General features: G+C 35.0%; 1 protein-coding gene across 2 annotated transcripts in view; it reads left to right on the top strand.

Moving 5' to 3' along the window:
* Window positions 1-14,084, top strand: part of RICTOR (RPTOR independent companion of MTOR complex 2) — an 80,969-nt gene that overhangs the window by 45,589 nt on the left and 21,296 nt on the right. For both annotated transcript variants that reach the window (XM_066988989.1, XM_066988988.1), the window contains exons 16-23: window positions 390-490; window positions 2,765-2,927; window positions 3,190-3,291; window positions 5,299-5,345; window positions 7,597-7,732; window positions 8,296-8,495; window positions 9,125-9,251; window positions 13,720-13,884. In XM_066988989.1, the coding sequence (XP_066845090.1) occupies window positions 390-490; window positions 2,765-2,927; window positions 3,190-3,291; window positions 5,299-5,345; window positions 7,597-7,732; window positions 8,296-8,495; window positions 9,125-9,251; window positions 13,720-13,884 (1,041 nt within the window). The remainder of the gene's footprint in view (window positions 1-389; window positions 491-2,764; window positions 2,928-3,189; window positions 3,292-5,298; window positions 5,346-7,596; window positions 7,733-8,295; window positions 8,496-9,124; window positions 9,252-13,719; window positions 13,885-14,084) is intronic.

The following is a 14,084-nucleotide window of genomic DNA, read 5'->3' as shown; positions in this document are numbered from 1 at the left end:
CTTGAATTGTTTTTGATTTTCACATAAATATAGATATATATCAGTACTATTATGTTTTAGTACTTTTTGTGCATATGATGTAAGGATGGCTGTTATGTATGTTTCTGCATGCTTCTGCATGCTACCACTTCAAAAACTACTAAAGGAAAAAAAAGGCTCAAAGTCCTAAAATTCCTTAATTACATTAGATTGTGCTTCAGATTAAATAGATAAAAATATTGAAAATGGTATGTTTAATTATTGCTGTGATGTTATACAAAATACATTTTTGTTTTCATTCATTTGTGGAAGTATTGTGAAAAATAATAGGTTCTACAAATTCTGATCCTTACAAGATGGCTGAAAATGTTGTAGTGGGTTATTCTAACTAGTCGTCTTTTGTTGTTTAGGCAAACACAATCCTTCCTCATTCTCACAGCCATCACCTGCACTGCTTACCGACGTTAATGAACATGGCAGCATCTTTTGACATCATGAAAGAGAAAAGACTGTAAGAATTCCAATTTGTACTAAAAAGCTAAAATACGTGCTTTTTCCCTGCAATTGAATGAAAACCTACATTACAAGCTTTCTGTTAGTTGAAATCATTGCTGTCTTTATTTAAAAATAAATGCATCCACATAGAAATGCTCTTTGGCTCATGCACTAGAAACTTCCTCTAGTAAGATTCCAGAAGTACATTACCGTAACAGCTTAGGAATTTAGAAAGTTTTCATATTTTTTTCAGAACACTCCTGCATATGCTGCAATATTTTTCCTATGTAAGTTTCCTAAATGAACTATAACCTGCTGTTTGACCAAACAACATCTGAATCATGTTCTGTTTATTTAACATCTCTATTGTTTCACATTTCTTTTTTTGGCATTTTGATGCAATTAAACCTTCTAACCTAAGAATGCCTGTGCCAATTCTTCTCTTCAGCTTTTGTTTATCTATAGGTAATTAAATAATAATTGACCAAATCAGTGAATTGTTATAGGTGTGAGCAACAGTAAAAATATAAAATAGGTACGGCTCTGTTTCATGGATCCTTTTTTTCAGCAGAAAATTGTTATTGTACAACAGTACCTTTGTTTAAAAAAAACTTTCTGCTGCTTTCTTTATTGAAGTTTGCATTGTTAATTTTTTGTAGTTCTTTTAAATTCCACTTAAATATAAGAATGAATGAACAAATTTTATATAATGTAGTGCAGCATACTGCAGTGGCATGTTATTAAGCAGTATTAGGAACTGTTTGGAACTCGTTAAGTAAGAGGTATATGTAGGCATATGATTTGAAATGAATGTTTATAGAAGCTTCTTTCTCCTTGGTAAACTAGAAAAGCCTGAACTTTTGTCATTTTAGAAAATGTTTTTTTTACTTATTTTTAAAGAATTTCTCTATACAACTGCTAAGCTTGCAATTTAACCTCTGAAGTGCTATGTAATAAAATGCCATCTCCTGGGTACTAAGCATCATTTAAGCTACTTGAAGAAAGTCCAGTTTTTTAAATTCCAGTTTCTTTAAAATGTGTGCCTGCAACTCAGGGTTCTTATTTGCATTTCTTTTTAGGCTATTTAAATTATGTTTGTATGTGTGTTTTTCTTCATATAGTAAGTTATAGGAAATGTTTTTGTTATCTGGTCGTTCTTGCCATTCTTGATCTGGCTTGTCAGTTCAGTATTCTGATAAAGTATCAACTTCACATTTTCTTCTGTTGTGTTTTCAGTGATAAATTACAAAGTCTTTCCAAACTGCTGCTGTAAAATGGTAAATGCTGCTGCAGATTGCTTCCAGAAAGCTTCTGCCTGTTTTTCTGGTTTTGAAGATTGATGTCACCAAAAGATTTTGATATTTGAAGACACAGTCGTTTTTGTTAGAAGAAAAATATTTTGTCAATAGTATTTGTTATATTAGGGGATCCTGTTTTTTGTGATCACTGCATTGTTTCATGCTCTGAAAACCTGTAAGCCTTTTCATATATTAAATTTATATAATTTAGGTGAACAAATTCACAGGTACTTACGTATTTGCAAATGTACAAAAATGAAAACATCTTCCTATCCTATGACTTTTTTGTTTATAGGAAAGACAGGCTTACCTACTAAATTTTATACTTCATTATTTTATTTGCTCGGCAGTGTTTACTGCTAGCAGCGTTTTTTTAGGTTAACTGTTCCTGCCCTCATCAGCTGTCATTTGTTTCCTATCTTTTCCTGCAAATTTTCTTACCTGAACAGCTTAGCAACACCATGTATATGGAGGAAGAAGTATACTACTGATAGTACACTGTGTCCTCAGGGCTGGATTTCATGGGAGAAAAGAGCTTAAATATTTCATTAGACAAAGTCAAAGCTAGCCCCCTCAAACATATACTGCAGAATGTTGATCTACAATGACATCTTAAAATACTTTATCAACTTTAAAATTTGCAATATGTTCTAGATGATCTGTGTAGGTCCCTTTCAACTGAACTGTTCTATTCTGTTCTTCTGTAGAGTCTGAAGGACACCAGTAATATCAGAGTAGAAGAAAAGGTGTTAGTAAGGCTCATTCTTCAGTACCAGAAATTCTCAAAGATAATTTTATGTAATTTCAATACAAGACTGAAGTTTATGGATGTATGAAAACTTGCATCAGGAAAAGTATAGTCTCTTTCATGGCTTCAGAATTCTTAGTGAATTCTTTCTTGAGCTACACCTATTTAACTCAGTATGTAGCACTGGAGTTCTTTTAGTTGGATAACAGTTGTCAAATATTGATTATAGTCTTTTTTCTATCAGACGAGCAAGTGCCGCGCTGAACTGCTTAAAACGCTTTCACGAGATGAAGAAAAGAGGGCCTAAACCTTACAGCCTCCATTTAGATCACATTATTCAGAAATCAATCTCAACACACCAAAAAAGAGATCAATACCGTGTGCAGAAAGACATCTTTATTTTAAAGGTATTACCATTGCTGAGCTTTCAAAACTAATTTGATGTATTTTGGAGACTTAAATCCCACCCCGCCCCCCAGCTTTACTTTCTCATATAATTCAGTAATTTATATCCTGTTGTTAGATTCATAATGCAGTACTACAACCATACAATTTGCTCACAGATGCAAGTTGCTTTTTGGTTGTTACGTGAACAGTAAGTGTATCATGTGACAACACAGACAACAATGATGCAAGGAAACTTAATGTAACTTCTTGTATGTGTTCCAGGATACAGAAGAAGCACTTGTAATGAATCTGAGAGACAGCCAGGTTCTCAACCATAAAGAGAACCTTGAGTGGAATTGGAATCTGATAGGGACCATATTGAAGGTGAGCATAAATAGAGCAGGATAGTATTTCTTACGGAATTGTTTGAAAAAACTGTTTCCCTTTCACATGTGAGCTTTGATTTCTAGAATTAATTCTATACTATATGCCATAATTTGTTCTATTTCAGAAAATTGGGTTGTTATGGATTTAATCAGTATTGTTACAGTCTTTGTTTACAACCCTTAAACTGTGTGAATTTTACTGTAGTGATTTTTCCACAGTTTTCTTAATAAGCACGCAAAACTTGTATAACTTTATTTGCACAGAAATAGACTTTATAGAATGAGATGATAACTTTAAAGTTACTAATACTTCAGTCCAAGCGGAGTACTGCCTTGTTCAGTTTCATAGCAGCTTTTTTTCATATAACATGAGCTGAAGCTTAAGGTTGGTGGTAGGTTATAGATCAGGCTTAAAACGTGTAGACCAAGCCACATATGAAAGCGTTGCTTATTCAGTCTTATAATTTTGAACTAATAAAATTAGTCCCATAGCATCAAGTTCATTACAAAATTAACTTGTCTGTATGAAACACTTCCTAACTGGAAATACCTCTGATAGGGACGTCTTTTTCTTACGTATATTTAGTGCAAAGCTTTTAAGAGACTCTTTTTGAACAGAAAAGTTCCTTTGAGTACTTAGTATAGTCTTAGAGACAAAATAGCTTCTGTCATTCTGTGTCAAAGCTTTCCTTCTGTTGTTGCCCCCAAGTAATGTTTTTCTTAAAGTTTTTACTATGTTGTTGTAAATATGGTGAAAGTAGAAAAAAGTACTCATGATGACAGACAAAAACAAAAGCAAACAAAAAACACAAACCACAAAATATTTTTGCGTTTTCTTAGCGATTGATTGAGAAAGCAAGACTGTCTGCTATTAAAACCTGAATATGTAGCCTTGCTCTGCTGAACTTTGCCTGTTTACATTTTTTTACAGTAATATTATGAAATTTACATTAATTGGATAATATTTTTGACTTATTAATAAAGATATTCTCAAGAAACTGTTCTTTGGAATCTCACATTTAGTTAGCCTGTGTAGTTTTTTCGATAATGGAAATTTTATGTAGATGACCATGAAGAAATATTTTTATCCTGAAATGTAAGAGCAGAAAAACTTCTAAGTCAAGCTGTCAGTTTCCCTGCTGTCTCAGACCTCCTCTGCAGTATATTTTACAGTGCCCTGTCAAACAGTTTTAATTGCCTCAAAATTAGGGTCTTCTGTCTTTCAGAATGAGTAGTTACTATGTTTTCTGGTTAAATGCTAACCACTTCCCTTCCTGCTGATGTTATCTTAGTTTACATTGATGTTGTATAGTTGATCAGAGCTGTCCATCTGTAGTCCCTGAATGAACAGGACCAGATTCCAGTGTTCAGATTGCCACCTCCTTCCTCCCAGCTCTGTCACAGTGTTATGGCTGTGGAGCATTGTCTTTCCTCCACCTTACTACTTACTTCTCAATGGTCCTTTACTGCCTTTTTACTTGCTTAGCTTGCTGTTTAAACTGCTAAAAGAACATTAAAGGTGGCAGTGGTCAGGATGGAGGGGATAAGACTATCAACAGAAGAGTTTAAAGACCATTTAAATAAGCAGTATTTAAGTGAATGGTAATTTCTAAAATAAATCAGATTAATAGTGAAAACGAGAACAAAAAGCCAAAACACAATTTCCCCATTATGTGTATCAAAATTGCTTTTTTATTTACAGAGAAGAAGCTGACCAAAGTTGTGTATTTTCATTAGCATGTCATAGTTTGCTGTTTTCATTAGAATTGTGGACTTGTACACATAGCATGCTCGCAACATTTCCACTCCTTCTTTAGAAAAATTAAAACAGTTACTGGAGCAAGAAGTGTGGGCTTTTCAATAAAATAAGTTTTTTTAGCTAATAGATGCAAAAAACTTACATCTGTAACAATTAGGTGAATATAATAGAAATGAGTAAATTTTAGTGACTAATCAAAGACTGATGTACAAGTTTGATATAATCCTATATTTGCTGTTTTTCTAGTGGCCAAATGTAAATCTAAGGAACTATAAAGATGAACAATTGCACAGGTATGTAAAAATTATGTAGACTTCCTTTGAAGAAAGAAAATTGGAAAAGCCTCGTTTTTATAATTGCAATAAGCTATTCCTTGGATATGTCACATTTCTAAAATTTAATGTGGAGATGAGCAACAAAAACGAAATTTAGATAATTAGGTTGTAATATTTTTGCATTAAATAAATCACTGCATCTTAAAGTTACTTCATATTTATGACCCAACAAGAGTAATACAGGCTTCACAAACCCTATTTAATTCTAAATCTTAAAATATTACCTCTCTGACATTTAATACATTAGTGTTTGATGTCAACACTTGACAAATTTTGGCAGAATAGGCCTGTAAGTATACAGCTGTAACATTGCAGCTTTCATCAAAACCTAAGAGGAAGTTGTTTCTAGTTGCTATTAATGGCAAGGGAAGTGTGTGAGACTTGAACCAAACAAATGAGGGGAAAAAAATCCAGCACAGTACAACTCAGGTTTCTTTCATGTCTGTTGGCATTAAGGCATTTCTATTTGTGCATGTGCGGTAATCATGTTATAAATTAGTTCCCGTTTGTCACTTTCAACATGTACATCAAACTGATTTATTTAAATAAATTTTTTTGAAGAGTAGTTCTGTATTGGTAGGCACGGAAATCCACTTTGCAGAGATTTGAGGAAAAACCTAAAGCTAAAATGTATCCTGAAAGGCTCACGCTGCTCCATTTTACTTTTTTAATTAAAAAGTAATTGGGCTACTTTTGTATAGTGGTCCCAGCATAAGTGGTACTCCCATTGTGTAATCATAGTCATAATTTAATTTTGCATTTGTAATTTTTTTCCTTTACCTGAATATCAGTTGCTAATCTGTTCTGGGTGTTAAGGAATTATTTATCAAATTTGGTGGTTTTCTAATGTTCTTCTCTAAATGAGTGTCTGTAGTCTCCACTTCTTTACCTACTTACTTGCCTATGTGGGACAGTATTACTGTTTGCTGTGTTTTTACTGCACTCAGGTATTGTTCAGTGAGAAAACTGGAAAACCTAGGATTGAGTTAGTATTAAATTTCTAGAGTTAGCTGATCCTTTCTGTAGGATTGTGGGTTACGTGCTTTAACAGCTGTAAAATGCTGTTCTTCATGTTCAATTAAAACTATACTCCCAAATCTTTCTAGTTTTATTGCTGATCATAAAGCTTTTTCTGCAACATTGTGTTTTTGAGGTATAAAATAAATTGGCCTTCTGTACCTTGATTTTTTAATGTCTTATTTTTGTTAGTGTTTTTGTGATGATCTTACAGCTATTAAAGTGAAAATACAGTTATTTTTATATAGATTCCTTCATTTCAGAGAGAAATGTTAATGCACTGTACATATGCATATATGTGTAAATATACATGCACTCATATATGTATGTAATAGTCATATGAATGCATGTGCTAATATCTATAATGCGTATTTCACTAATAAGGAAATAAATTACACTTCGTTTGACAAATTTAAAGAAGCTCTCAGATTTGCTTTATAGTTAGTTTTTGTATTGGACTTCAAACAGTGGTTTACTTTTTTAACTAAAGACAATGCTGTAGTTAAGCTTTCTTATGCTTGACATACCTGCCTTCAGACAAAACATTGTGCTCTTATAAAACACAAATGTTTGGTTTTTGACTAAGAATTGACAGGGGGAAGCTCTGCTGAAGATTTATTTCTGCAATGCAGTATTTGGGCTATATTGTTCAGTGTAATTTCAGGAAGTCAAAGTGACAGTCTGCATTTGCTATCATTGCATTATGTTTCAAATGCTTAAGTGAGGTGAATGAAAATACTGTTGCTGAATAAATATGGCAGAACATGACAATTTTTCACAGTAGTACTAACTATTGTAGCTGAAGAAAAGTCATGTAACATAGACATGTTTAGCTCTTTAAAAGTCTAAATAGAACAGTCTTTGAAGCTTGCCACAGGAAGAAGTACAGCAGAATAAATTATAAACATGAGTGAGAAGGAAGCTATGTTTTTGAAGAGCACAGATTTTAAGTTCCTGTCCTTAGTGTAAATCATGACTGAAAACACTTTATAATCTATGATACAGGTACATTTCTGAAATTGTCTGGATAGACTCATTACTGATGCCCGCTACTCTCTTAATAACTTCTGAAAAAAATTGTTGCCAATAAGCTAATTTAATGATAAAGTATCTTTAATACTGCCGTCATTTTGTACTCTAAGGGATTCCTTGTCTTACTGAAAAAAATAACATTCTTTTTTACTTTCCTTAGGTTTGTAAGAAGATTACTATATTTCTACAAGCCTAGCAGTAAACTATATGCCAATCTGGATCTGGAGTATGCCAAGGCTAAGCAGCTCACTGTGGTGGGTTGTCAGTTTACAGAATTTCTTCTTGAATCAGAAGAGGTAAGAAATTTTCAGCTAGAAGATGAGATAGAGTGAATAAGCTGCTGTGTGCCACTTACAGGAAGAACTTTAATTTTAATAAAAACTTCCATAGACTTTGGGTATTAAACCTAAAATCGTCAGCATAATTAAGAAAAATAGCTTAAAATTGTTAATTAATGAGACACTGGGGAGGTAACTATGTCTAAGTGATTTTATTAAATACAGTTTTATTGAATGCAGCTTAAGTTTCATTTTGTTTTTTGAAATTTTTGCTGTGTCTATCTGTCTTTTCTTTACCTTCTTTCTTCTTGTGTGCTATGCCTTGGGCCAGAGGACCAGGTGAAAATGTCATTGAACAGTCCTTTTCCTAGAAAGAACAGAATTGCTCCTAAGATGTTTCCAAGCTGAATTTGTTTCATTTGCCTTGAAACCTTTTTTAGTCTGAATTCATTGCCAATAAACACTTCTATTTTGCACCTGTGTTGTTTTTACATTTAAAAAACTTAAAGTGACAGATTTTGATTAAAAAAAAAAGTACAAGTTCCGTTGCTAATAAATACTGTTGCTCTTTGTTTTGTTAGGATGGACAAGGTTACCTGGAGGAATTAGTTAAAGATATTGTACATTGGCTCAACACTTCTTCAGGAATGAAACCTGAACGCAGTCTTCAAAATAATGGGTTACTAAATACGCTTAGTCAGCACTACTTTCTATTTTTTGGTACTCTTTCTTGTCACCCTCATGGAGTCAAAATGCTTGAAAAATGTAATGTGTTTCAGTGGTGAGTGGTTTTATTCTGTTCGAATTGTGCTTACAAGTATAATCATTCTGAAACCTGAAAACTGTGCATGAGGACCACTGTCTATAAAGTTGGAAACTTCAAAATTCTTGTGATTATTTTCAAGTAGAAACTCCCCAGTTGTGGAGTGGGGTTTTTTGTTGGTGAATGGCAGTGTGGAGTGGCTTCTTTTTGTTTTGTTTTCTGAAGATCATAGAATCATAGACCAGAGAAGTGAGAAGTAAAAGCAAACTGAAAACGCCATCCCCTCTTCTATTCTTCTACCTCCTCCCTGGTTTTGCAGTGTTTTAGAATGAGGAATTGTTTACAAAGCTTCATGAACATTTATTTTTGTACTCAAAATCACTAATTCAAGTGTGCTGACAACTGTTGCAGAGCAGTTACAAAATGAAAGTTTTTTTCCTTGCAGTTTAGTTCATTATTCTGTCCCCTTTGGCTGTAACAGATGTAACAGTTTAAAGTTATTCCACTTCATGTGAGAACTTTGTATTCTTCTGCATTTATAGAAGTGAAAGATTTGTTCAGAGTACTTAAGTTTAAATTGTTGACTGGGTAAATAATTGGGTTTAACTGGATTCAAATACTGATACATTTTTTTTTCCCTTCCCCAGTCTTCTCAATCTTTGTTCCTTGAAGAACCAGGATCACTTGTTAAAACTGACTGTTTCTAGTTTGGATTACAGTAGAGATGGCTTAGCGAGAGTCATCCTCTCTAAAATCCTGACGGCAGCTACTGATGTAAGTTTGATTCAATTTATGTACTGTTGTTGTTTGCAAGTAGATATTCATTTTGTTTTTCAAGATGCATGACTTTGTTTTTAAGATTTTTTTATCATAGAATCATAGAATGGTTTGGGTTGGAAGGGACTTTAACGGTCATGTAATTCCAACCCCCCTGCCATGGGCAGGGACACCTCCCACTACACCAGGCTGCTCAAAGCCCCATCCAGCCTGGCCTTGAACACTTTCAGGGATGGGGCATTCACAGCTTTGCGGGGCAACCTGTTCCAGTGCCTAATCACCCTCTGAGTAAAGAATTTCCTTCTGATATCTAATCTACACCTACCGTCTTTTAGTTTAAGGCCATTCCCCCATGTCCTATCAATGTACCCCCAACAGCTTTCCTGTAAGACCCCTTTAGGTACTGGAAGGTCGCTCTAAGGTCTCCCAGGAGCCTTCTTCTCTGGGCTGAGCAATCCCAACTCACTCAGCCTATCCTCATACGAGAGGTGCTCCAGCCCTCCGATCATCTTTGTGGCTCTCCTCTGGACTTGTTCTAGTACATGCATACCCTTCTTATGTTGGGGGCCCCAGAGCTGAATGCAGAACTCCAGGTGGGGTCTCGCGAGAGCAGAGCAGAGAGGGAGGGTCACCTCCCTCACCTGGCTAGCCATGCTTCTTCTGATGCAGCCCAGAATATGGTTGTCTTTTCGGGCTGCAAGAGCACATGGCCAGCTCATGTCAAGCTTCTCATCCACCAGCACTCCCAGATCCTTCTCCTCAGAGCTGCCCTCAATCCATTCTCTACCCAGCCTGCATTTGTGCTTGGGATCGCCCTGGTCCAGATGCAGAACCTTGCACATGGCATTGTTGAACTTCAGAAAAGTTTTTCCATTTTGTCTTTAGAGAAAAGAAACTCCCGGTTGGTGTAGATTTTGACCTTGCAGTGGACTTCTCACATTTTACTGTATTTGTGCTCAAGATATTAAGTCATTCAAACAGAATTTTCTCTCATTTATGAAGAGAATTGAAGTCTTTAAATGTGTAAACCAAGTATAACACTATCGTCTAGGTCATCAGACATCCTAAACCAATCCTGAAGGCACTGTTTTCACAAACAGAAATGTGTATTTCTAGCAGTAATAAATAGGGTAAGCTTCTAGTGTTTTGATAATGGTTGAGATCACTGTGGTGGAACTGACGAGAAGCTATCCCCCTTGGATTAAGGGAGTGGTTTCAAAATAGGCAATGGGATTTGTACTTTTGAATCAGAGATGAGTGGAAATAATATACAGATGTAAGAAAGGAAGCTCCTGAACTAAAAGTTCAAGAAACTGAGAGAAAAGAGAATTCAATCGGGTGTAATGGTAGACATGCAAGCATTGATATCAAGGAATTGACAATTACTAAGCTTAAATGTAACTAGGAAACAACTTCCAGTACTTTGCAAGACCTGTTCTTCCTTCAGGTGGACAAGGCAGAATGTATTCTAGAGTGAATGCAAGAGGGTAGACACTAGCTTTAAAAGTCTCACTGTATTTAAGAAGAGCAGAGAGAAAGAAATCAAGGATGTTTCTCAGAGGCTACTGAAGACTTAGATTCTTATATGTAAAGAGAGCAGTATAGAAGTAATGTAGATAATTGGGTTTAAAGGAATACCTCAGTGAAAGAAGAGGATGAGAATTCCTACTGACTATTTTTAAGTAATCTTTTAATGAAGCGGTGATTTTGATATCCTTTTTTCCAAGGATATTTTTTGCCTAGTCTGAGCAAGGAAATAGAAATTAACATGTCGTGAGGACGGTATCGTTATGTGATTTGTAAGCTTCTGTTAAATGACTGCTAGTTGAGAGCAGTTTAGGCTGTAGAACTTTGAGCTGTTTCAAATGAGATTGTGTGTCAATAGTTACTGATGTCAAATCCTCTCCACCAACCTCCCAGATATTTTTTCTTTAACGTAAAAAGAGGGGAAAAAAAAAAAGGTGAGGCAAGGGGGAAAAAGACACCAACATTTCAGTTGCTTCCAAATGCATCTAGTTAATAACAAGGAAAAAAAGTACAGATATGCTGTCCCAGTCTCTTCAATGAGGTATATAGTTATACGGATATTTTTTAGCATTTTATTGGGAATTAATATCTGTGCTTTAGCCTTTGGGAAGATTTCTTGATTGTGATATTTAGGTTATGATGATTTCTGTTTTGACATTTTCAAATATCCAATACTTACACCAAAATTTTGGGTTGTTGATCTTCTTCCATGCATTCCATAATGACCTACTTTTCTATTTTTTTAAATGTTAGGAAGGGAAAACAAATCTTAGTAAGGGAAAACCAAACAAAAAAACAAGGTATTAAACTCTGTTGAAGATATCACTAGCTGTTAGCAGACTAGCTTTAAATGGGGTGCAGATACTGTCTGAACATACTGTCCTGAGCGTATACAGAGCCAGAGAGCAGTTGGGAAGCTACCATTGCTGTTGAGATGGTAACCGAAAATGTAAATTCCATTGGTCAGTAGTTTGGCGTAATTAACAATGGGTTAATAAACACTTGTATTTTACACATGAATAGGGTAGATGTCACTCCCTGGCACCTTAGAAGTTAAGAGATTGTGAAGCCTCCAGGTTTACACATTTCAGCTCTCGTCTGTTTGTGATTGCAGTAAGGATTAGAGATCATGATCTGAAGTGTAATAGATTATGATCTATTACATGATAACATGATAGATCATGATCTATCTACTGGTATTACCTTAAGTATTTAATGCTGAACCTTGATGTATGTTGAGGTTGAACTCCTTGGAGAAAGCTATGATACATTCTACAAGTTCAGAAACATAAGAACTCAAAGTTTGGAGCTCAGACCTAAATAGTTTTAAAGGTAGGGATCTATCTTTCCAAATACACTGATATCTTCTTGCATCAGTGCTGTGTTATGGCTACTGAGTTCTAATGCTTTAATTTACCAGTCTGTCATTGGTATGTTGATCTAGCACTGTTGTCTAAGAAAACACGAGAGACTATGTAACTACCTACTTTTTTGTCAGTCTTTTGAAATATAAAAGAATAGGGTATCTCTTTACAGCTGGCTGACCCTGACACTTTATGTAATTAAAATATACCTTTTTTTGCATGTGTAGTGATTTTGGCCAATAATCCTTTATATCAGGGTTGGTTGTGCAGTCAGTTGTAGTAGATCTGTAACTATAGTAATGTCAAACAAGTTCATAGCTGGAAGGTATGGTGACTTAAATTCTGCTATTTAGAGTTTAATATTGCGCTGGATGAGAGTATCCTTGGTTTTTGTATGCTGCAATGCCATCAGAATCCCGTCTACATTACTTCTTGAACCTCTTAAACAGTCAGACTTTTTGATACTTCTTGAACATTAGATGATAAGTCAGGGCATTTTTGTTTCCTGATTAGTTGACCTGCTTGGAGTTCCTGGAATTCATAAGGAAATACTTTAGTCTTTTTGATCTAAAAGAGGGAAAACTCCAAATAGAATGGACCATCTCAGCGACCAGAAATGAATCTACATGTGCATCTACCACAGATGATTTCATATATTGATGATTTACTTCCTTAAACTCTTTCCCAGCCACATGCATTCTTATCGTGGTGATGGAACTGATGGGATTTTGAGGAGAAAATTCTGTTGAATACCTCTTGACAAAAAAGCAGAATGTTAACCTGTTGAAGAGTACTTTGGCAGTGCATGGTGTAAAGAATGTTGTCAGTACCAAATGGACAAAATGCCTATGTTTAGAGTTCCTGGTGTATGTGTCCCCAGTAGAAGATAAAAGTTTAAAAACTTTATTTTTATGCAAAGGCTAAAGTCTTTTAATTATTCTGGATTAGCTGTATTAACTGTAATTTAGTGGTATAAATGGTATATTTGAGCTACTGTAATTGGCAAAACGAGTGTCTTCCAGAAATTATTTATGAGGTGGAAGGAGTAGTCAGTTCTGAGAGGATAAGATGCCAGAAGGGATATGGAAATACTGTACTCACATATTTGCGTGGGTGGTTCCATTAACTGCAGAGTAATTTGAAAGTAAATCTACTTTAGGTGTTAGGGGAGGTATTTGCCATTTTCTGAGGTTTATGGTCTGGATTTCTGAAACAACATTGTCAAAATATAGTACTTGTTTTATATGTAGCAAGCATGATAGGGAAAAATAAAAATGTGGTCCAATTTGTACCAGTCACTCTTCTGTCCCATGGGGAGAACCTATTTTTAAAAATTATTAGAACTAGCTTGGACAAGTGAATCTTAAGAATAATGAACATGCAGTTCAGATTAATCTCAGACTTGCATTTTCTGTTTGATAAGATACAGTTCTCTAAAAGATGACAGTTTTAACGCATAAGGCATGAATTGTACTTACTTGCTGTAAAATATGGTCATTGAAAATGTATTTTCAGTAGTGATAAATCATTAATTACATTAGCTATTTTTCTTGTATTCTCCTTGCTTTTTGCAGAGCTGCAGGTTGTATGCAACAAAACACTTAAGAGTGTTACTGAGAGCAAACGTAGAATTCTTCAGCAACTGGGGGATTGAGTTACTGGTGACACAGTTACATGATAAAAATAAAACTATTTCTTCTGAAGCACTTGATATTCTAGATGAGGCATGTGAAGACAAGGTGAGCATCATTTCCCACATCTTTTCCCTTTCAATCTTTGTGGTATGCTACTTTAAGCTGTTCCTCACCTCCCCCCTGCCCCCCCAGTAGCAAAGTATCCAAGAAGGTACTGATGGTTTGTTTTCTTGGTTGTCCTTGATTGACTTCATAATAGTCATTTCAGCATGGGTCTACAAACTACACAATTAATGACAAGAAAA

This window comes from Anser cygnoides, chromosome Z, assembly GCF_040182565.1.
Source record: "Anser cygnoides isolate HZ-2024a breed goose chromosome Z, Taihu_goose_T2T_genome, whole genome shotgun sequence".
NCBI classification, from domain to species: domain Eukaryota; kingdom Metazoa; phylum Chordata; class Aves; order Anseriformes; family Anatidae; genus Anser; species Anser cygnoides.
The sequence above is the reverse complement of the archived record's forward strand: the minus strand, read 5'-3'. Positions and strand labels throughout refer to the sequence as shown.